Below are 23,311 nucleotides of genomic sequence, written 5' to 3' on the forward strand. Positions count from 1 at the left end.
TGAATTGCTGGTACTCCGATGTGGGCTGGGTCACCCTGGTGACGGAAGGTGAATTGCTGGTACTCCGATGCGGGCTGGGTCACTCTGGTGACGGAAGGTGAATTGCTGGTACTCCGATGCAGGCTGGATCACTCTGGCGATGGAAGGTGAATTGCTGGTACTCTGATGCAGGCTGGGTCACTCTGGCGATGGAAGGTGAATTGCTGGTACTCTGATGCGGGCTGGATCACTCTGGTGACGGAAGGTGAATTGCTGGTACTCCGATGCGGGCTGGATATCTCTGGTGACGGAAGGTGAATTGCTGGTACTCCGATGCGGGCTGGATCACTCTGGTGATGGAAGGTGAATTGCTGGTACTCCGATGTGGGCTGGATATCTCTGGTGACGGAAGGTGAATTGCTGGTACTCCGATGCGGGCTGGGTCACTCTGGTGACGGAAGATGAATTGCTGGTACTCTGATGCGGGCTGGATATCTCTGGTGACGGAAGGTGAATTGCTGGTACTCCGATGTGGGCTGGGTCACTCTGGTGATGGAAGGTGAATTGCTGGTACTCCGATGCGGGCTGGATCACTCTGGTGACGGAAGGTGAATTGCTGGTACTCCGATGCGGGCTGGATCACTCTGGCGATGGAAGGTGAATTGCTGGTACTCCGATGCGGGCTGGATCACTCTGGCGATGGAAGGTGAATTGCTGGTACTCCGATGCGGGCTGGGTCACTCTGGCTTGTCGTGGCGGTGGCGACTTACGAAGGCTTCTTAACACTCTCACCACGAACGGCTAAAGCCAGGGGCTTATAAGCTGCCGGTTCGGGTCGAGGGTAGATTACCTTGATTGCCAAGCTCAAGGGACGCGTGAAACGGAATTAGAAGGGAACAAAGAGTCAATGGTCCGGATCGCAACCTAACTAAATTTAAAGGGGAACCGATCCGGACCATGACAGGCTCCTCCCATAGGCTCCTGTATAAAGCTGATTGGGGCACTGCTCCTCCCTCAATCTTCAAGATGTCATGCTCCCTTTTGCTGTTAATAAAAGTCTATTGTTCACTTCCAGTCTCTGAGAGTTATTGATGTTGCATCATAAGGTTAAGCTCTAATAGTATTATCAGTGATCTGCAGAGTAGCCTTGATCTGCTAGCCTGAGGTCGATTGCTTCTGTCTCCACCCACATACCTAGGGGACATCGTGGTACTTTCTTCACTTGAGTAAAAGTTCTCAGTGAAGACACGTCACGTCACTGTCATGATTATTTCTCCCTGTTTGTCAGGGGCGTAACATATGCAAGTAATTTTTTTAAAAAAGGAACATTGTAAGTGGGACTTCAGGCTAATTGTGTCCTCTGTTCAAAGAGCCATCACAGACACCATGAGACAAATGCCTTCCTCCTACATGATATGATCAAATGAGTCTGACAAGGACGAATAACCAAGGTGAATATTATCCTACTGAATGCGTGCAAGGACATGATACTTGTGAAAAATACGAAGATTTCCACCTGCAAAATCAAAACTGCTTGTATTTCTAAATCTACATCCACCTTTAACTTTGACCCGTCATTAGGAGGTTTAATAAAGATGGTTGAGAACATAAGTGGCGATGTAGTTGATTGCCAGCATAGTCTCTTCACAAGTTGGTTTGATCAGGTACTCAGGCAACAGGAAACCATATTCACCCGTGTCTCGGAGTTCAAAGGTAAACACATATTTGATGCCAAGATCATGGGCCCAATCATCTGAACCTCCAGCTGCAGGATCTAAAGAATCAGAATCAGGTTTATTGTCACTGGTATGTGATGTGAAATTTGTTAACTTAGCAGCAGTTCAATACAATACATAATCTAGCAAAGAAAATAATAATAAAAAATAAAATTAATTAATTATAATGATAAATGGACAAGTAAATAATTTACAATATACATATATTGAATAGATTAAAAACATGCAAAAACAGAAATACTGTATTGTTATGAAGGTACCACAGCTCTGAGGGGCCGAAGGAGCGGGAGCAGCCCCCTCCTTCCGGAGAATCGCAAGATCGCTATTAATTCGGGACTCGGAAGTGAGAGACAATGCAACGGTTTTGACCATTTGTTCTTAGAGGCACCTGTGTCACGTGCAAGTCCCGGCTACGTGACAACTACCATGAACCTGAACACCCTCGGGCCATGTGGGGGTGGAGATTGCATCCCCCTACTTTGATGGACAGCTACAACTCTGCAAGTAAAGATAAAAGTGGACTGCAGGAGGCAGTACCCTAGCGATGCACCAGAGGAACTTGCTCGCTCAACGCTCCCGGGAGAGCTGGAAGCCACTCAGCGCCACATGTGCTCCTAACTCCTTCGTCTGGGGAGCGGGTGGCTGATACTACCGAGAAGGACTTCGAACTAACAACGGGGAAACCAACGCTCCCCTGATCTTAACGGAGTGGTCAAAAAGATACGGGCAAGTCTTCTTTTCGTTCTCACCGGTCCCTCTAAGACACGTGAAACCCAACAATTCCTCGAAAGACTTCTGAATGACTCTTTAGATTTCCAATGGACAAAAATATTAATCCCTAGACAACAGCCGAGATTATTGATGATTATGACTATATCCGGGCTTTAGATTGCGTATTGGTGATGTGCATTATCTGAATGTTTGCATTAACCTTACTTTTGTGCCCCTTTATAAATAAAAACGTTTGAAAATAGTGACATCAGACTTCAACAGACCTCTCTATCTTTGCTGGTAAGTTATCCAGTTACGGGATACGTAACAGTATATAAAAAAAGTTTAGTGAAGATGTCAGAGGGAGGTGTTATTTTACATGGATGGGGTAAGTTCCCAGAGCACAATGTTTGGGGTAGTGGTTGAGGTGGATATATTAGGGACATTTAAGAGACTCTTACATAGATTGGGGCATAGTGGTTAGCAGAGTGCTTTACAGGACAGGCGACCCAGGTTCAATTCCCACTGCTGCCTGTAGGAGTTTGCTTTTTCTACCTTTGACTGCCTAGGATTCCTCCGGGTGTTCCAGTTTCCTCCCTCAGACCAAAGGCATGCCGGTTGGTAGACTAATTGGTCAGTGTAAATTGCCCTGTGAAGTTCCAAATTTAATCGGGGGATTGCTGGGGGGCCTGGCTCAGGGGGCCAGAAGAGCCTATTCTGTGCTCTATCTCATGAAATAAATAAGTATGTGTAAGGTAGGTGGAGGGTTGTGGTCTTTTAGCAGGAATGATTAGACTGACTGGAGTAGGTTTCGATAGGTGGGCACAATATATTATGGGCCAAAGGGCTGAGCTGTGCTGTACTGCCTATATTCAATGTTCTAATCCACTGCTGGCCAGTTTATCAAATCTCGAACAGCAGTTGCCAGACACCAAAGAAACAACATATTGCCACAGTGAACTATTGTTACTTTTAATGGAACTTTACCCAAACTTGTCATTTCTTTAGGAGAACTAAGCTGGGCATTACACATTACTTAGCATACCAAGTGGTGTTTGGGAGGCACCATGTCTAGCATAGATGATTTGGGCTGAAGGGCCTGTTTTCTTGCTGTTTCCCCATGAATCAAAGGAGAAGTTATTTCCCCAAGAGGACAAATCGTTAGGATTTGCCATCACAGAGAACTTCATTTCCTCAGTTGTTGAGGCTTAAATCAATGATTCTGTACAGTATGGCTCTCTGACTCTATGATCCATTAAGAGTATTCTTACATATTGTCGATGCTCCAGGACCATAGGTGTAGTTAGATCCATGAAGGTGTTTCAGTTCCATAACCGCATTTGCAGCCAGGGCATTCTGAAATAAAATCACCAAAAATCACCTTGATCATCAAAACCGTCAAACTGAAAGATAGGAGAGACTTATGCAATGTTCCATCTAGATGGATGTTCGTTGATCCTCAGTGTCGGCCACAACCAAGCAGACTGTCTGGAGAGACTGGAGGAGACCACCAATGTGCAAAGGAAGACAATCTGTGCACTTAGAAAATAAAGAAATAGATACATGGATGGATACTGTGTCATGAGTTGTAGAGTCCCTGAAAATGAGTTCATAGGTAGTGAAATCAGTCTGGAGTTGAGGTGAGTGAAATTATCTAATGATGCTATCATCACTCATGATGCCATGTCTGTTAGAACAATGTGAGACCCACCCATTGCAACAAAGACAAGCCATACATTAAATTAACAGTAATCCCCAATTTGATGCACAATGAGAAGAAAAATCACAAAACAATTATGGCATTTTTCTGGTTCTACAGAGTCAGATCCACACTAAACTATGCTCAGTGGTCACTTTATTGTGTACACCTCTACATCTCTCCAGTCCGTCAATTGTGTGGCAGCAATTCAATGCATATTCAGACAAAACATCAGAATGGTGAAGAAATGTGATCTAAATGACATTGACAGTGGAATGCATGATTGTTAATGATAGGTGAGGTGGTTTGAGTACCTCAGAAACTGCTGATCTCCTGGGATTCTCAAGCACAACTGTCCCTCAAAATTTTCAGAGAACGGTTCGAGAAACAAAAGCAATTTCAGTGAGCAACAGTATTTTGTGCAGAAGTGCCCTGTTAATGAGAGAGGTCAGTTGAAAATGGTCAAACTGGTTCAAACTGGCAGGAAAGTAACTCAAATCACCACGCGTTACAACAGCGTGGTGTAGAAGAGCTTCTCTGAACACAAAAGACATTGAACCTTGGATATATGGGCTACAGCAGCAGAAGAAAACAAGTCTATTCTTGGCGGCTTCTTTGTAGAAGGTCACCTTGGATGAAGGCAACAGAACGTGCTGATAACATACAGGCAAACAAGACCCTCAGATAAATTAACAGGAAGTGCAGAGCAGAAACGTAGATATGACCGGGTAAAGACATGTTAATGGACATCAGATAAAAACTGCAATACTTGAGATCTGAAATAAAAACAGAAAATGGTGGAAACACCCAGAGATCAGGCAGAGCTAAGGAAAGAAAGAAAGAGTCAATGGTTCAGACTGAGGCTCTTTGCCAGAACTGGAGAGCAAGGAAAGCAGACTTCCATTTTTCGTTACATGGAGAGTGAGGGAGGAAAGGATAGGACAAAGCCAAGGATTGTTGAGCTGTAGATGAAGCATTCCGACTGATAGGTTAACGAGGAGAGGTTGAAAAAAGAATACCAGCAAAATAAACAAAAGCCCTTAAATGCAGAGATGTTAATCTTTCTCTCTTGTTATCCTAGTTTTAAATGTTGCATTAATGCATCAGGCATTTTCTCAAATAAGCGAGATATTCTACATAGACTTTAAACTCGTCAATAATTTACACAACTTACCAGCTCTTCATGATGTTGTGAGTATGAAAAGGTGTAGCTATAGGGAAACAGAAGAAGCTGGGAGTATGAGTGGATCGCAAGATACGCCTTGATGTGCTGAAGGTGGTCACGGACAAAATTCGCAACAGCTTTGACTTCCGATTCAGATTCCACGGATGGGCCACAGTAAACGTTAGAGCATGGATTATTCGAGGCACCAATGGCTGTGGATCAGAAAACTTATTGTCAGGTAGTCGAACGCTCATTCTGCTCGGAGACAGACCCATTGAGTGCACGCTAACCATCAAGCAAATCATTTACGCTAATCCGCATGTATTCTCCCCACGTTCCCATCAATTGCCCCAGACTCACCAAAGGGTGAATTTACAGAGGTCTATTAACCTATCAGCCTGCACATCAGTGGGATCTAAAAAGAAACCGAAGCACACTCTGTCTCAGGGATATCATTGAAACTCTACACAGACAGCACCAGAGGACTGGATTGTGCTCAGATTGCTGCAGAAACTCCTTTTCAGTTCTTATGAAGGGTCCTGGCTCAAATCATCGACCGTTTATTCCTCTCCATAGATGCTGCCTGACCTGCTCAATTTTCGCAGCTGAACTGGGGAATTTGTTAAGAAGGATATGTGTCTGTGGCATTGAGTCTAGACGAGAATGTGGTCGAAGAGCAGTGATTACAGGGGAAAAGTGTGTCACAGAAGTCCTGTCAAGAAAGCAAACTTCTTTAAAGTAAGCCTCAAAGAGAACCTTAACAGCTTCTCCTGAGCAGCAAAAAGGACATTTCCCAAAACTAATCGAGGTTTTCTCCACAATTCCCCATTAGGCTGCAGTAATTGCAATTGCAATCTAACTCATTTAGAAGAGGGAGTCACAGTGTGTCATGTCAGGCTAACTTGTCAATGGACCAGCCATGAATGGATTGTGAAACCTAAACATTCTTCTTTCCTTTGTGAGGTTTCCCTGGCCTGTCTTCCTCACTGGACTGCTGACTGACAAACTCTAGAAAATGCATTTAAAAACTGTCAATAAGGCTATTCAACTGTCCAGGTGTCACATCCTGCCTCTGTCACACACATTTCAGGGTGGAAATAGCTTGGGCCTGATTTCTGATCCATCCAATACAATCCTGGATCAACATTGGGTGTCAACGCTGGAGCAGCAGGAATGATCAAATTCTGATTCATTGGCATCGTTCCTTCTCACAGATATAAAAACTAAAACCATTTCAAAGTTGGGCTCACTACCCCTCATGCAGAAGGTCTCGATTACAACAGATAAACTCACAGCACCACGCGGCATCGAAGTTTCGGTTGGGGTCGGTGCCGATACAATTATTGCCAGGATACTTGGAGCGTGTTTTTCTCCAAAATCGATTCTGCACACAAAACACAAATGACAGGCATGTAATTGGCTAAAATACCGGTTAGATTCTTTATAGGTATCATTTATGAAGACTTTCAATCTGTGTCATTTTACTCCAGTACAGTAATCATGACTTAATGGTGCAGCAGCACCTCAGCACATTATCCCTGAATTATCGTCGAACAGAGAACATTATATCACAGTACTGGTCATTTAGCCCACAATATTGTGCCAGTCTATTAACCTACTGTAAACCTTGCCCCCTACATTGCCCTCTACTTTTCCATTATCCTTGTGTCAATCTTAAATGCCACCAATATGTCTGGCTCTACCACCACATCTGGCCGGCGTTCCACACACCTACCATCCTTTGTGTAAAGAACTTTCCTCTGCCATCCCATGTAGACAGCCCCTCATTCAATGGGTTGAAAGTCATAATTCTGACCCCTACATTTTACTCCAATCACCTTAAAATTATGCCCCTTTGTTTTAGTCCTTTCTGCCCTGGGTAAAAGTCTCTGGCGATCCATTCTACTCTGTGCCTCTTGTCATCTTGTACATCACTAATGCATTGCTAACTTCTGCAACGTGGAAAGCCTCCGGTCATGGTGGCTTCAGTCTTCCCAGTGTTTAGAGTCAGAGAGCACTGCAGCATAGAAACAGACCCTTTGGCCCATCTAGTCCATGCCAAACAATCATATTGCTTAGTCCCATCCCATGGACTATTGTCCTCCACAACCTTCCCATCTATTTTCTTATCAAAACTTCCTTTAGCTGTCGAAATTGAAGCCACATCCACCACTTCTGCTGGCAGCTCATTCTGCATCATCACCATCCTTTGAATGAAGATGCCACCCTCCACCCCCCCCTTCTGTTCCTTTAAACTATTTATCCAGGTAAACAGTTTCCTTCCATCCAGAAACAGTAGTAAGATGATTGCAGGCATTAGTAATCTGAAACAAAGACAGAAAATTCCAGAAAAATTCAGGAGATCATGAAACATCTGCAGAGAGTGAAATAGAAAAATTGTTTCTGGTCAAAGACCTTTAATCAAAATTGAGTTCAAAGATTCAAAGGTTTATTTATTTATTATCAAAACATGTATCCGTATATAACTCTGAAATTTATCTTCTCCAGATAACCAGAATTCTGCTGAATGGCTGTTTATTCACCTGAAGCATTAACTCCATATTCCCTCCATTGATGCTGCCTGACCTGCTGAGTCTTTCCACTATCTTGTGTATTTGTTTCTCCTCATCTTCCACTGGATGCAGTAGAACAGTATGATAGTTCAGAACAAGCAGAGAGGTTGTGATAAAGTGTCATTTTACACCTGACAGCAGTTTACCTGTTAAATCCAATCAGATTTCAGGTTAGCTTGATAAGAGCAATGAGTGGAAGAGAATTGGATGGACCAAGAAGTGAGCTTCAGAGAGCTCCACACATTCCAAGTGTAGACGGAATTATAACACTCTGTGGATGCTGAGCAGGCAATGTTTTATTTCTGTTACAGAACAAATGCCCTGGCAGATCGAATAAGTCAGACCTGGTTCACCTTCTTCCCTTCAACCATTGGGTTCTTGAACCAACCCACAAACCCCGATCACCACTAGTTAGCAGCACTATGACCATTCTGATCACTTTGCACTGAAATGAACTTTGTTGTTTGTTCTATTTCTTGTTCTTGTAAAATTTGTGAATAATTTATGTCTAATTTTTCTCATGAATCCCGCATATCTGATGCTATGTGCCTGAGATGCTGATGCCAGTATATGTTTCATTTCACTTGAGAATACAAGTTCTTAAGCATGTGACTATAAACTTGACTTAGATTTAGAATTAGATGATGAAGATGATATGTAATTCTTTTTGGGGTACAATAATTAACATATCAATTGCGATAGAAGACAGCCTAGAACTCTGCATTTTGGTAGCTTCCATACACAGGGTTGAATAAAGTGGTGAATGAAGGAACTTGAGTTTTATTCAATGATATGGGTGGTGTGAAGAATACCTGAAACAGAACGCTGTTGATATAGAAACTAAATAACATTGCGGTGGATTCCTGGCCCATGACCAGACAGATGAATAGGTAAGTCATGGAGACTGGAAAACCAAGCTAATGCTCAGACAAATGGAATAACATGCACAATATTTTACACAATGATGCTTACCCCAGTCCAGGTGTAAGAGTAACCATCCACATTTACAACAGGAACAACCAAGAAATCCAATTCATTGAGAAGTGTCTTCAGGGGGGAGCCATTTTCACAGGATTCAACAGCCTACGAAATATAATGGATTCAGAATGAATTGCGTGTTTCTCAATGTCAGTAAGAAAGCTTCTGTAACTAAATTACACAGCTGAGGTTTCTCCACTGACCTCCTTCACAAACCACTGGCAAAAGGCGGGAGAAATCCATTCCCGGGCGTGGATCCCACATTCCAAGAAGATGGCAGGTTTCGCCACACCCTTTCTCTTGCCAACCTTGAAGAAGGGAATTGGGAGTTACCTTCAAAATTCCAGCCAGTACAATCAAGTGTAATCAAGTTTTCAATAAATGCAGAACAAACAAAAATGCAAATGCTTGAAATCTGAGAGTTGGCAGAACTCAGTAGGTCAGGCAGTACTCGTGGTAAGAGAAACGATGTAACGTTTCAGCTCACGAAAGCCAATTTAGGCTTTTATTTGGTTGCTTTTCCCCAGAACTGTGAAATCCCCTCGAACATGGAGCAAAAACAGAACCTCACCAACCTCAGCAAGGCCACTAAATTATCAACACTCTTTTGCCATTGACTGGTTACCTAACCCTCATCTATCATGACTAAAACTGCTTTCTAATAGCTTCTAGATTAACCCAGCATCCATTTTCCCATATCTGAGAGATAAATTCCAGGCTTTGAGCAACAGGTATAATAGGGTTGATGCCCTTCATCAGGACTGGATGAAGAGTCTAGACCCTTAATGCCAAAGTTCATGTCCCTCCATAGATACTGCCTGACTTGTTGAGTTCTTCTAGCATTTTGTGCATGTTGCTCAAGATTTCCAACATCCGCAGGATCTCTCATTGTCTAGGTAATTCAGCTGTTGCTGTTTGGGTGAAAATTGACAAGTTAGAGCTGACAGACCGGGAACCTCCCACAACAAAACTGGATGATACAGAAGTCTGAATTCCCACATTGCAAGGTTCAGAAACAGCTACTTTCCACAACCATTAGTTTCTTGAATTGACTCACACAACCCTAATCCTGTCTAAACAATGGAACACCATGGAGCACCACTTCAACTTCCATGGATTCATCTCCAATTGAGCTTGTGTTCTTTGTACTTAGCATTCATATTTTCTTTCTCTCTTCCCACTTCTTGTATAAGTTATGTATAATTTATGTTCTGTGTGCTCTATATACCTCTACGCCTTTGATGCTGCAGCAAGCAATGTTTTCTTTGTATTCATATCTCATGGTACTTGTACACATGACAGTAAATGCAACTTAAGCATGATCTTACCCGGAGGAGGTAGATGCTTCTTCCCTCATAGCTCTTTCCAATTTCTTCCCGAGAAATTAGTGTTGGGTAGGTTTCTGCTATTTTGGCAGTCCAAGCTTCAATCTATAATTGATAATCAAAGCTTTAATAAGTCTCGATGCATCTGTACCATTATTAGTTTGGATGTGTCAGTCTGATGAGGAAGATTTTGGTAGCTGACAAGCTATTGATAATGTGCCATGGTGATTCCAGAAGGATGATTGCATTCCCTACAGAACCCCAGGTATTGATATCTCATGGAATGGCCACCACATTATCTCCTCTGTTATTTGTGTTACCCAGTTCCAGAAACAGCAATAGCCATTGATACATAGAAACATGGAAAATCTGCAGCACACTAAAGGTACTTTGCACAATGTTGTGCTAATCATGTATCCTACTCTAGAAGCTGCCTATAATTTCCCTACTGCATTGTCCTCATTGTCTAAACTCCATGTACCTATCTAAGAGTCTCTTAAAAGACCCTATTGTATCTGCCTCTTGTGGCGACCCATTTCCTGGCGCATCCGAACCGACTCACAATTAGATAGCCTACGGGGGTTTGCGAGCACAGAGCTTTGCGCCATGGGGGGCCGGTTGAGGGAGGCTTAAAAGTGAGGCTGAAGCTTTTCGAATAAAGTTTTTTCCTTCGACTGCAGTTACCGACTCCGTGTCGTAATTTTAGCGCTGCGTGTAGCACACCGCTACAATTGGTGACCCCGACGGTCCAAACGATTTTTGGACCAGAAATGACCGACGCCGCCTCTGTTCATGCGGTTTCATTGAAACTGCCGGGTTTCTGGACACAGCGCCCGAACCTATGGTTCCAGAAAGCCGAAGCCCAATTCCACGTTCGCCAGATCACCTCAGAAGACACCCGCTACTACTACGTGGTGAGCTCCCTCGACCAGGACACAGCGGCCCAGGTCGCGGAGTTCGTACAGTCGCCCCCGGCAGACGGCAAGTACACGGAATTCAAAGCCCTTCTCCTCAGGGCTTTCGGACTCTCACGGCTCGAGCGGGCTGCCCGTTTACTGCACCTGGATGGCTTGGGCGACAGACCTCCATCGGCTTTAATGAATGAGATGTTGTCTCTGGTCGACGGACACACACCCTGCCTCATGTTTGAGCAGGCATTCCTGGAGCAGCTGCCCAAGGACATACGCCTGCTGCTGTCCGACGCGGATTTCAGTGACCCCCGGAAGGTGGCAGCCCGGGCGGACTTGCTGTGGAACGCCAAAAAGGTGAGCGGGGCGTCCATCGCACAGATCTCCCAGCCACGCTCCCAGCAGCAAACCAGTCCAGGCCCGGCCGCAGAGCCCGCCAACCCCCGGCCCAATAAATACTGGTGCTTCTACCACCAGCGGTGGGCGCAGAAGCCCGCCGTTGTCGCCCGCCCTGCAAGTTCCCGGGAAACGCCAGGGCCAGCCGCCGCTGATGGCTACAGCGGCTGGCCATCGGGATAGCCTCCTGTATGTGTGGGATAGAAGGTCGGGACGCCGGTTTTTGGTCGATACTGGTGCCGAGATCAGCGTTTTACCTCTGACGAGTTATGACACCCGCAGCAGGGCACCGGGTCCCCCCCTGAGGGCCATGAATGGCAGCACAGTAAGGACCTATGGCACCCGTCAGGTGCAGCTACAGTTCGGCTCCAGCCAGTTCACGTGGGACTTCACACTGGCCGCCATAGCCCATCCGCTTCTGGGTGCGGATTTTTTGCGGGCTCACAGCCTACTGGTCGACCTGCCCAGGAAGAGACTGGTACACGCCGAGACCTTTCAGACGTTCTCCCTGGGTGCAGCCCAGTTGCCAGCCCCTCACCTCGGCTCCATCATGCTGTCCGACAACGACTTCACCAGGGTCCTGGCGGAGTTCCCATCGGTTCTGGCACCGCAGTTCACAGCGGCCATGCCCAGGCATGGCGTACAGCACCATATCCCGACCCAGGGACCACCCCTCCACGCCCGCGCTCGGCGGCTTCCCCCGGACAAGCTCCGACTGGCGAAGGAGGAGTTCCAGAGGATGGAGGAATTGGGGATCATCCGGCGGTCCGACAGCCCATGGGCCTCCCCCCTGCACATGGTGCCCAAAGCGACGGGAGGCTGGAGACCATGCGGCGACTACCGCAGGCTGAACGAGGCTACCACACCAGACCGCTACCCTGTGCCGCACATTCAGGACTTTGCAGCAAACCTGCACGGCGCACGGATCTTCTCCAAGGTAGACCTCGTCCGAGGGTACCATCAAATCCCGATGCATCCTGACGACGTCCCCAAAACGGCTCTCATCACCCCTTTCGGCCTTTTCGAGTTCCTCCGCATGCCGTTCGGCCTGAAGAATGCCGCACAGACGTTCCAGCAGTTAACGGACGCGGTGAGACGGGACCTGGACTTCGCGTTCATCTATTTGGACGACATCCTCATAGCCAGCAGCAGTCGTCAGGAGCATCTGTCCCACCTCCGTCAACTCTGCGCCCGACTGAGTGAGTACGGTCTTACAATCAACCCCGCCAAATGCCAGTTCGGACTCGATACCATTGACTTCCTGGGCCACAGGATTACTAAAGACGGGGCAACCCCTCTGCCCGCTAAGGTAGATGCAGTCCGCCTCTTTCCCCGACCCACCACGATCAAAGGCCTTCAGGAATTCGTAGGTATGGTCAATTTCTACCGCCGCTTCCTCCCTTCAGCTGCCCGGATCATGCGCCCCCTGTTTGCCCTGATATCGGGTCTGAGCAAGGACATTACCTGGGACGAGGAGTCCGCCGCCGCTTTCGTTCAAACGAAGGAAGCTTTGGCGGACGCCGCAATGCTAGTACATCCCAGAATGGACACCCCTACCGCCCTCACAGTTGACGCATCTAACACGGCAGTCAGTGGGGTGCTGGAGCAACTCATCGCAGGTCACTGGCAACCCCTGGCGTTTTTCAGCAAACACCTGCGGCCACCCGAGCTCAAGTACAGTGCTTTTGACCGGGAACTGTTGGCACTCTACCTGGCAATCCGGCATTTCAGGTACTTCCTAGAAGGTCGGCCCTTCACCGCGTTCACGGACCACAAACCGCTTACCTTTGCATTTACGAAAGCGTCCGAACCCTGGTCGTCCCACCAGCAATGCCACCTGTCCTACATCTCTGAATACACGACGGATGTCCGGCACGTCTCGGGTAAGGACAATGTGATGGCGGATGCGCTCTCTCGCCCTACCGTTCATGCCCTTTCCCAAGGGGTAGACTTTGAGACACTGGCAGAGGCGCAGCAGGCGGATGAGGAGATTCCGAGTTACAGAACCGCTGTCTCCGGTTTGCAGCTCCAGGACCTCCCTGTGGGCCCGGGTGAGAGGACCCTACTCTGTGACGTCGCCACCGGCCAGCCCCGTCCTGTCGTCCCGACAGCCTGGCGGCGCCGCGTTTTCGACTCCATTCATAACTTGGCGCATCCCTCCATCCAGACAACTGTCCGGATGGTTTCCAGCAGGTTCGTTTGGCACGGACTCCGCAAACAGGTCAGTGAATGGGCCAAAACGTGCATGCACTGCCAGACAGCCAAGGTGCAGCGGCACACCAAAGCCCCACCGCAGCAGTTCCATCCCGCCCACCGGCGTTTCGACCACATTCATGTGGATATCATGGGCCCCCTGCCAGTGTCGCGCGGAGAGCAGCACCTCCTGACTATTGTGGACCGGTTCACAAGATGGCCAGAGGCGGTCCCGCTCACTGACACCACCTCCGAATCTTGCGCCCGAGCCCTGATCACCACCTGGATATCTCGCTTTGGTGTACCAGCCCACATTACCTCCGACAGAGGCGCCCAGTTCACCTCCAGCCTGTGGTCAGCTATGGCCAGCCTTTTGGGGACTCAGCTGCACCACACCACTGCCTACCACCCAGAGTCGAACGGGCTAGTGGAGCGTTTCCACCGTCACCTGAAGTCGGCCCTCATGGCCCGCCTGCGAGGAGCCAACTGGGCGGACGAGCTTCCCTGGGTCCTACTCGGCATCCGCACAGCGCCCAAGGACGACCTGCACGCCTCGTCGGCCGAGTTGGTATACGGCGCGCCCCTGGTCGTCCCCGGGGAGTTCCTACCAGCCCCAAGGGGGCAAGAGGAAGAACCCGCAGCAGTCCTGGGCAGACTACGCGAGAAGCTCGGTAACCTGGCCCCCATACCCACTTCACAGCACGGGCGGCACCCGACCTGCGTACCCAAAGACCTACAGAACTGTAAGTTTGTGTTTGTATGAAGGGGCGGGCATTGGCCACCGCTGCAGCGGCCATACAAGGGGCCGTTTATGGTGCTCCGGAACAACGGGTCCACGTTCGTGCTGGACGTTGGGGGGAAAGAGGAGGTTTTCATGGTGGACCGCCTCAAACCCGCCCATGTGGACCTGGCGCAACCGGCCGAGTTTCCGGCGCCTCGGCGCAGAGGCCGACCTCCCAAGCAGGTTCTGGCCCAGACTGTGGACATTGGGGTGTGTATCGCCGGTTCTGGGGGTGGGGGGGGGGTTATGTGGCGACCCATTTCCTGGCGCATCCGAACCGACTCACAATTAGATAGCCTACGGGGGTTTGCGAGCACAGAGCTTTGGAGCCTCTGCGCCATGGGGGGCCGGTTGAGGGAGGCTTAAAAGTGAGGCTGAAGTTTTTCGAATAAAGTTTTTTCCTTCGACTGCAGTTACCGACTCCGTGTCGTAATTTTAGCGCTGCGTGTAGCACACTGCTACACTTTACCACTTTCGCTGGCAGTGCATTCCACGCACCCAGCACTCTCCCTGTGAAAAACTTACTTCTGACATCCCCCTTGTACCTACTTCCAAGTACCTTAAAATTATGTCCCCTTGTGTTATCCATTTCAGCCCTGGGAAAAAGCCTCTGGCTATCCACATGATCAATGCCTCGCATCATCTTACACACCTCAATCAGGTCACTTCTCATCCTCTGTCACTCCAAGAAGAAAAGGACGAGTTCACTCAACCTGTTCTCATATGGCATCTTCTCCAATCCAGGCAACATCCTTGTAAATCTCCTCTGCACTCTCTCTATAGTATCCTTGGCTCTTCTTAAAGAAAACAGCAGGAACTTGGTGCCCTGAAATGTGTGCCTGTGCACACACGTATATATTACGCTACCACAGCACAAAGGAATATAAACTGTCCAAAAAGGGTTGTCACTCTCTATCTTATTGGCATGTTATTATATTTCACAATTGTACACAATCACATTTCCTTTTTCAGTTTCTGACGTGGACAGTGTTGACAACATGGAGTTTGCGATGATTCGCCGATTTCAGGACTGGCTTATTTATACTGTTTTTTTGAAGAAATTATTCAGTGCGCACATGTTGTCACTGGGCACGAAAATTGTACAGCACAAAGTTGTTGCACACACTGGTCATTATGAAATAGAAGGAAATTTGATCAGGACCTCTTCCCTGAGCATTGCGAGAAAATCCAGGAGCTAGCTGACCACAAACTCAAAGCATCTTTGCGTTAAAATCATTACCTGAGAAAAGAATAGAATCAACTTTCCAGGCAGCAGAATGGTAAGGTGTGTCAGGAAGCACATGACCTAGTTTGTAGATAGCACAGTACTGAATAGAAGTTTGATACTTGATATTTGATACTATGAGGCACCAAAGTGATTACAAGCTGTAACTTGTAACTTGTAACTTAAAATATCTGAGAGGAATATTCTTAGAAAATCTGAGTACTCTCCCAGTATCTGGTCTGTATTTGTCGACCAATCAACGCTTGGACAGATGTCCTTCATATTTCCCAAAGGAGATGATATTTGAATCTGTTGAATACTGATTTTCTGCCAAATTTTTGCAGTTCTGATTTTGAGCATAGAATGCCTTGCTAAAGGCTTCATATAAATACCCATCTTTTCTAGCAAATTGATTGGACAGATTGCTGTCTGTCAGTTCAAAGGATATACTGTATAAAGCATGGTCAATGTTAGATTGTCATAATTAAATAGGCTCTAATGGCTACCAGCAGACCTACACCAGACTGTGTGAACAATTAAAAAAAATCATGCAATAAAATTCATTTTACCTGTTCCCAACTATGATAATTTTCATAACTGTAGCTTGCTTGAAATAACTTTTTTTTTAACTGGTCTGTAATCAAGACTTGCAGCTTTCCACTTAATACCCTGTAGGAGACAAAGCATTGTTTCATTTCCAGTAGAAATGGAGTTATTAAACGATGATTAAACTTGATGAATATTTAGATGGAACCTGACACTGACTCATATTTTAATGCAATCTTCTCCAGCTCACTTAGCATTTCGGAAACCCACTCTCCAGGGACCCTGATGTCTGCAGTCGAGTTTATCATCAACAACTCTGACCAAGCTGGCAACCAGAAATCAACCTACATGTACAGAAAGGACCCAATTAGTTCTTTAGCTTATCTTCATTGACTTCAGCTTCATCTGGTAATAAGATATATTTACCTTCTCAGTGTCAGACATGGCCCTTAAGAACTGGACGTGCTGTTCATTTCCAGGTCTCAGGCGCAATATTTTATCCCTTACAGAACAAAAATATGAAGTCAGATGAGTTTGTCTGGGATAACTCCCCAGTTCCATCACATCTATGACACATAGAAACATAGAAAATAGGTGCAGGAGTAGGCCATTCAACCCTTCGAGCCTGCACCGCCATTCAGTATGATCATGGCTGATCATCCAACTCAGAACACTGTACCTGCTTTCTCTCTATACCCCCTGATCCTTTTAGCTACAAGGGCTATATCTAACTTCCTCTTAAATATGGCCAATGAACTGGCCTCAACTGTTTTCTGTGGCAGAGAATTCCACAGATTCACCACTCTCTGTGTGAAGAAGTTTTTCCTCATCTCGGTCCTAAAAGGCTTCCCCTTTATCCTTAAACTGTGACCCGTTGTTCTGGTCTTCAGGGACTCAGGGACGTTCCTTACCCAGAGTGCATTGCCACTGGAAGTGCTTCCGAAATCACTGCAACAATCGTCAGGAACAGGAGTCCTTCCATCGTTTACCTCGGATTGCCTGACACCCCAAGTAGATCGGGTGGTTATATACATACAGCAAACAGGTATGACTCATGTTTCTGGTTTAATTCTGAAACTTCCATGACGCAGGTGCCTGGCAATATTTCAGAAAACTGTTTGAAAAAAATCTGATGATTTTCAGCAGCCACTCCCAAACTGAGAAGGATTAAGAATCATTGTTTGTCTTGTAAATGGCTTCACTCCAATCCCTGATGTCACTATGTTATAATTTTTTAAACCCACCAAATTTACCAGGGAGAAGCTGGCTGCCCTGAAACTGTGGTATCCAAGTCTATGTTGGAAACACTCTGGGCAAAGCATGGAGCTCCTCAGTGAGGCAGTTGGTAGAGTTGCTGATTCCGGATTCAGACCTGATGGCTGAACCTGTTCTCAGAAGCACCCCCAACTGAACAGGTTGGAGGCCGGTGACTAGTGGTGTGCCTCAGGGATCTGTACTGGGTCCAATGTTGTTTGTCATATACATTAATGATCTGGATGATGGGGTGGTAAATTGGATTAGTAAGTATGCAGATGATACTAAGGTGGGTGGTGTTGTGGATAATGAAGTAGGTTTTCAAAGCTTGCAGAGAGATTTAGGCCAGTAGGAAGAGTGGGCTTGAAGATGGCAGATGGAGTTCAATGCTGAAAAGTGTGAGGTGCTACATTTTGGTAGGAGTAATCCAAATAGGACATACTGTAGCGGTGTGCTACACGCAGCGCTAAAATTATGACACTGTTATGATCCCAGCCCCCTCCTTTGTGAGAATCGCAAGAGCACCCGTTGGGGGGGGGGGGGGGTGGTCAGTAGACCCAGTAGGAGAGAGAGAGAGAGAGAAATGTGCCGAATTGCACGTTCCACCCGGGATGCAGAATAAGACGACAGCGACTATTGTCTCATGGAGACCACGTGAAAAGCCCTCGGGCAAGGTGGGCTGGTTGAGAGAGAGATTGCATCATCCCAACCTGATTGACACCTGCGACCCCGTGAGGAAGTATAAAGGACAGTCTCAGGGGGACAGCCCCTTCAGACGCACCAAGAAGACACGAGAGAGTGATCCCGCAGCAGCGGGAAGCCATTCTGAAGGAAGCCACGTGTGTTAGATTCCGGATTGGAATTTGTGGCTGGAATCACAGAAAACCGCTTTTAACTAACATTGGGGAGGGGGAACCAACTCTCCCCCGATTTCACGGAAGCTTCATCAAGACTCGGCAAGTTCTTTCTCTTCTCCCCAATCTCTCTCTCTCGGTCGCCCCACGTGAAACCCAGCGATTCTCAAAAGGCTGGGGCCTGCAGACTTTGGAGTGACTTTTATATTTCCAACAGACAATCTATTAACCCCTAGACAACAGTAGAGCTCACTTCTTAATGATGATTATTACTATACCCGCGCTTTAGATTGAGTATTGATGATGTGCATTATCTGAATGTTTGTATTAACCTTACTTTTGTGTCCCTTTATAAATAAAAACGTTTGAAAATAGTGACATCAGACTTCAACGGACTTCTCTATCTTTGCTGGTAAGTTATCCAGTTACGGGATACGTAACAACACGGAGTCGGTAACTGCAGTCGAAGAAAAAACTTTATTCGAAATACCCAGCCTTGCTTTTAAGCCTCCCTCAACCTGCCCCCCGTGGTGCAGAGGCTCCAAAGCTCTGTGCTCGCAAACCCCCGTAGGCTATCTCTCTTAGCCGGAATGCTGGCAAATTGTGAGCCAGCTCGGATGTGCCAGGAAATGGGTCGCCACATAACCCCCCCCCCCCAGAACCGGCGATACACCCCCCAATGTCCACAGTCTGGGCCGGAACCTGCTTGGGAGGCTGGCCTCTGCGCCGAGGTGTCGGAAACTCGACTGGTTGCGCCAGGTCCACATGGGCCGGTTTGAGTCGGTCCACCGTGAAAACTTCCTCTCTCCCCCCCAGTGTCCAGCACGAACGTGGGCCCGTTGTTCCTGATCACCGTAAATGGCCCCTTGTAGGGCCGTTGCAGCAGTGGCCGATGCCCGCCCCTTCGTACAAACACAAACTTACAGTTCTGCAGGTCTTTGGGTACGCAGGTTGGGTTCTGCCCGTGCTGTGAAGTGGGTATGGGGGCCAGGTTACCGAGCTTCTCGCGTAGTCTGCCCAGGACTGCTGCGGGTTCTTCCTCTTGCCCCCTTGGGGCTGGTAGGAACTCCCCGGGGACGACCAGGGGCGCGCCGTACACCAACTCGGCCGACGAGGCGTGCAGATCGTCTTTGGGCGCCGTGCGGATGCCGAGTAGGACCCAGGGAAGCTCGTCCGCCCAGTTAGCTCCTCGCAGGCGGGCCATGAGGGCCGACTTCAGGTGACGGTGGAAACGCTCCACTAGCCCGTTCGACTGCGGGTGGTAGGCAGTGGTGTGGTGCAGCTGAGTCCCCAAAAGGCTGGCCATAGCTGACCACAGGCTGGAGGTGAACTGGGCGCCTCTGTCGGAGGTAATGTGGGCCGGTACACCAAAGCGAGATATCCAGGTGGTGATCAGGGCTCGGGCGCAAGATTCGGAGGTGGTGTCAGTGAGCGGGACCGCCTCTGGCCATCTTGTGAACCGGTCCACAATAGTCAGGAGGTGCTGCTCTCCGCGCGACACTGGCAGGGGGCCCACGATATCCACATGAATGTGGTCGAAACGCCGGTGGGCAGGATGGAATTGCTGCGGTGGGGCTTTGGTGTGCCACTGCACCTTGGCCGTCTGGCGGTGCATGCACGTTTTGGCCCATTCACTGACCTGCTTGCGGAGTCCGTGCCAAATGAACCTGCTGGAAACCATCCGGACAGTTGTCCGGATGGAGGGATGCGCCAAGTTATGAATGGAGTTGAAAACGCGTCGCCGCCAGGCTGTCGGGACGACAGGACGGGGCTGGCCGGTGGCGACGTCACAGAGTAGGGTCCTCTCACCTGGGCCTACGGGGAGGTCCTGGAGCTGCAAACCAGAGACTGCGGTTCTGTAACTTGGAATCTCCTCATCTGCCTGCTGTGTCTCTGCCAGTGCCTCAAAGTCTACCCCTTGGGAAAGGGCATGAATGATAGGGTGAGAGAGTGTATCCGCCACGACATTGTCCTTACCCGAGACGTGCCGGACATCCGTTGTGTATTCAGAGATGTAGGACAGGTGGCGTTGCTGGCGGGATGACCAGGGGTCGGACGCTTTCGTAAACGCAAAGGTAAGCGGTTTGTGGTCCGTGAACGCGGTGAAGGGCCGACCTTCTAGGAAGTACCCGAAATGCCGGATTGCCAGGTAGAGCGCCAACAATTTCCAGTCGAAAGCACTGTACTTGAGCTCGGGTGGCCGCAGGTGTTTGCTGAAAAACGCCAGGGGTTGCCAGCGACCTGCGATGAGTTGCTCCAGCACCCCACTGACTGCCGTATTAGATGCGTCAACTGTGAGGGCGGTAGGGGCGTCCATTCTGGGATGTACTAGCATTGCAGCGTTCGCCAAAGCTTCCTTTGTTTGAACGAAAGCGACGGCGGACTCCTCGTCCCAGGTAATGTCCTTGCTCGGACCCGACATCAGGGCGAACAGGGGGCGCATGATCCGGGCAGCTGAAGGGAGGAAGCGGCGGTAGAAATTGACCATACCTACGAATTCCTGAAGGCCTTTGATCGTGGTGGGTCGGGGAAAGAGGCGGACCGCATCTACCTTAGCGGGCAGAGGGGTTGCCCCGTCTTTAGTAATCCTGTGGCCCAGGAAGTCAATGATATCGAGTCCGAACTGGCATTTGGCGGGGTTGATTGTAAGACCGTACTCACTCAGTCGGGCGCAGAGTTGACGGAGGTGGGACAGATGCTCCTGACGACTGCTGCTGGCTATGAGGATGTCGTCCAAATAGATGAACGCGAAGTCCAGGTCCCGTCTCATCGCGTCCATTAACCGCTGGAACGTCTGTGCGGCATTCTTCAGGCCGAACGGCATGCGGAGGAACTCGAAAAGGCCGAAAGGGGTGATGAGAGCCGTTTTGGGGACGTCGTCTGGATGCATCGGGATTTGATGGTACCCTCGGACGAGGTCTACCTTGGAGAAGATCTGTGAGCCGTGCAGGTTTGCTGCAAAGTCCTGAATATGCGGCACAGGGTAGCGGTCCGGTGTGGTAGCCTCGTTCAGCCTGCGGTAGTCGCCGCATGGTCTCCAGCCCCCTGTCGCTTTGGGCACCATGTGCAGGGGGGAGGCCCATGGGCTGTCGGACCACCGTATGATCCCCAATTCCTCCATCCTCTTGAGCTCCTCCTTCGCCAGTCGGAGCTTGTCCGGGGGAAGCCGCCGAGCGCGGGCGTGGAGGGGTGGTCCCTGGGTCGGGATGTGGTGCTGTACGCCGTGCCTGGGCATGGCCGCTGTGAACTGCGGTGCCAGAACCAATGGGAAATCCGCCAGGACCCTGGTGAAGTCGTTGTCGGACAGCGTGATGGAGTCGAGGTGTGGGGCTGGCAACTGGGCTGCACCCAGGGAGAACGTCGGAAAGGTCTCGACATGGACCAGTCTCTTCCTGGGCAGGTCGACCAATAGGCTGTGAGCCCGCAAAAAATCCGCACCCAGAAGCGGTTGGGCTATGGCGGCCAGTGTGAAGTCCCACGTGAACTGGCTGGAGCCGAACTGTAGCTGCACCTGACAGGTGCCATAGGTCCTTACTGTGCTGCTGTTCGCGGCCCTCAGTGGGGGACCCGGTGCCCTGCTGCGGGTGTTGTAACTCGTCGGAGGTAAGACGCTAACCTCAGCACTGGTGTCGACCAAAAAAAAACGTCGTCCTGACCGCTTGTCCCACACATACAGGAGGCTATCCCGATGGCCAGCCGCTGTAGCCATCTTTAGCGACTGGCCCTGGCGTTTCCCGGGAACTTGCAGGGCGGGCGACAACGGCGGGCTTCTGTGCCCCACTGCTGGTGGTAGAAGCACCATTGTTCATTGGGCCCCTCACCCCTGCCCCTGGGGTTGGCGGGCTCTGCGGCCGGGCCTGAACTGGTTTGCTGCTGGGACCGTGGTTGGGTGATCTGTGCGCTCACCTTTTTGGCGTTCCACAGCAAGTCCGCCCGGGCTGCCACCTTCTGGGGGTCGCTGAAATCCACGTCGGACACCAGCAGGCGGATGTCCTCGGGCAGCTGCTCCAGGAATGCCTGCTCAAACATGAGGCAGGGTGTGTGTCCGTCGGCCAGAGACAACATCTCATTCATTAAAGCCAATGGAGGTCTGTCTCCCAAGCCATCCAGGCGCAGTAAACGGGCAGCCCGCTTGCGCCGTGAGAGTCCGAAAGTCCTGAGGAGCAGGGCTTTGAATTCCATGTACTTACCGTCCGCTGGAGGCGACTGTACGAACTCTGCGACCTGGGCCGCTGTGTCCTGGTCGAGGGAGCTCACCACGTAGTAGTAGCGGGTGTCCTCTGAGGTTATCTGTCGAACGTGGAATTGGGCTTCAGCTTGCTGGAAACATAGGTGAGGTCGCTGTGTCCAGAAACCTGGCAGTTTCAACGAAACCGCATGAACAGAGGCGGCGTCGGTCATTTCTGGTCCAAAAATCGTTTGGACAGTCGGGGTCACCAATTGTAGCTGTGTGCTACACGCAGCGCTAAAATTACGACACGAAGTCGGTAACTGCAGTTGAAGAAAAAACTTTATTTGAAATACCCAGCCTTGCTTTTAAGCCTCCCTCAACCTGCCCCCCGTGGCGCAGAGGCTCCAAAGCTCTGTGCTCGCAAACCCCCATAGGCTATCTCCCTTAGCCGGAACGCTGGCTAATTGTGAGCCGGTTCGGATGTGCCAGGAAATGGGTCGCCACAATATATGGTAAATGGTTAGGCATTGAAGAATGCAGTAGAACAGAGTGATGTAGGAATAATGGTGCATAGTTCCCTGAAGGTGGAATCTCATGTGGATAGGGTGGTGAAGAAAGCTTTTGGTATGCTGGCCTTTATAAATCAGAGCATTGAGTATAGGAGTTGGGATGTAATGTTAAAATTGTACAAGGCATTGGTGAGGCCGAATTTGGAGTATTGTGTACAGTTCTGGTCACTGAATTATAGGAAAGATGTCAACAAAATAGAGAGAGTACACAGAAGATTTACTAGAATGTTACCTGGGTTTCAGCACCT

At 49.0% G+C, this 23,311-nt stretch overlaps 1 protein-coding gene across 1 annotated transcript; it reads right to left on the bottom strand.

Annotated features, from left to right (window-relative positions):
• Positions 1–1,565: 1,565 nt before the first annotated feature.
• On the bottom strand, positions 1,566–17,197 carry LOC132404441 (carboxypeptidase B-like). The gene is made up of 11 exons (XM_059988574.1): positions 17,127–17,197; positions 16,642–16,717; positions 16,435–16,559; positions 16,239–16,338; positions 10,170–10,271; positions 9,045–9,149; positions 8,836–8,946; positions 6,584–6,674; positions 5,300–5,502; positions 3,698–3,782; positions 1,566–1,753 (listed from the first exon to the last, which is right to left on the bottom strand). Exons 1-11 carry the CDS (start codon positions 17,195–17,197, stop codon positions 1,566–1,568), a joined length of 1,257 nt encoding a protein of 418 aa, XP_059844557.1.
• Between the last annotated feature and the right edge of the window lie 6,114 nt (positions 17,198–23,311).

The sequence above is a fragment of the Hypanus sabinus genome, chromosome 2 (assembly GCF_030144855.1).
Source record: "Hypanus sabinus isolate sHypSab1 chromosome 2, sHypSab1.hap1, whole genome shotgun sequence".
Lineage (NCBI taxonomy): Eukaryota > Metazoa > Chordata > Chondrichthyes > Myliobatiformes > Dasyatidae > Hypanus > Hypanus sabinus.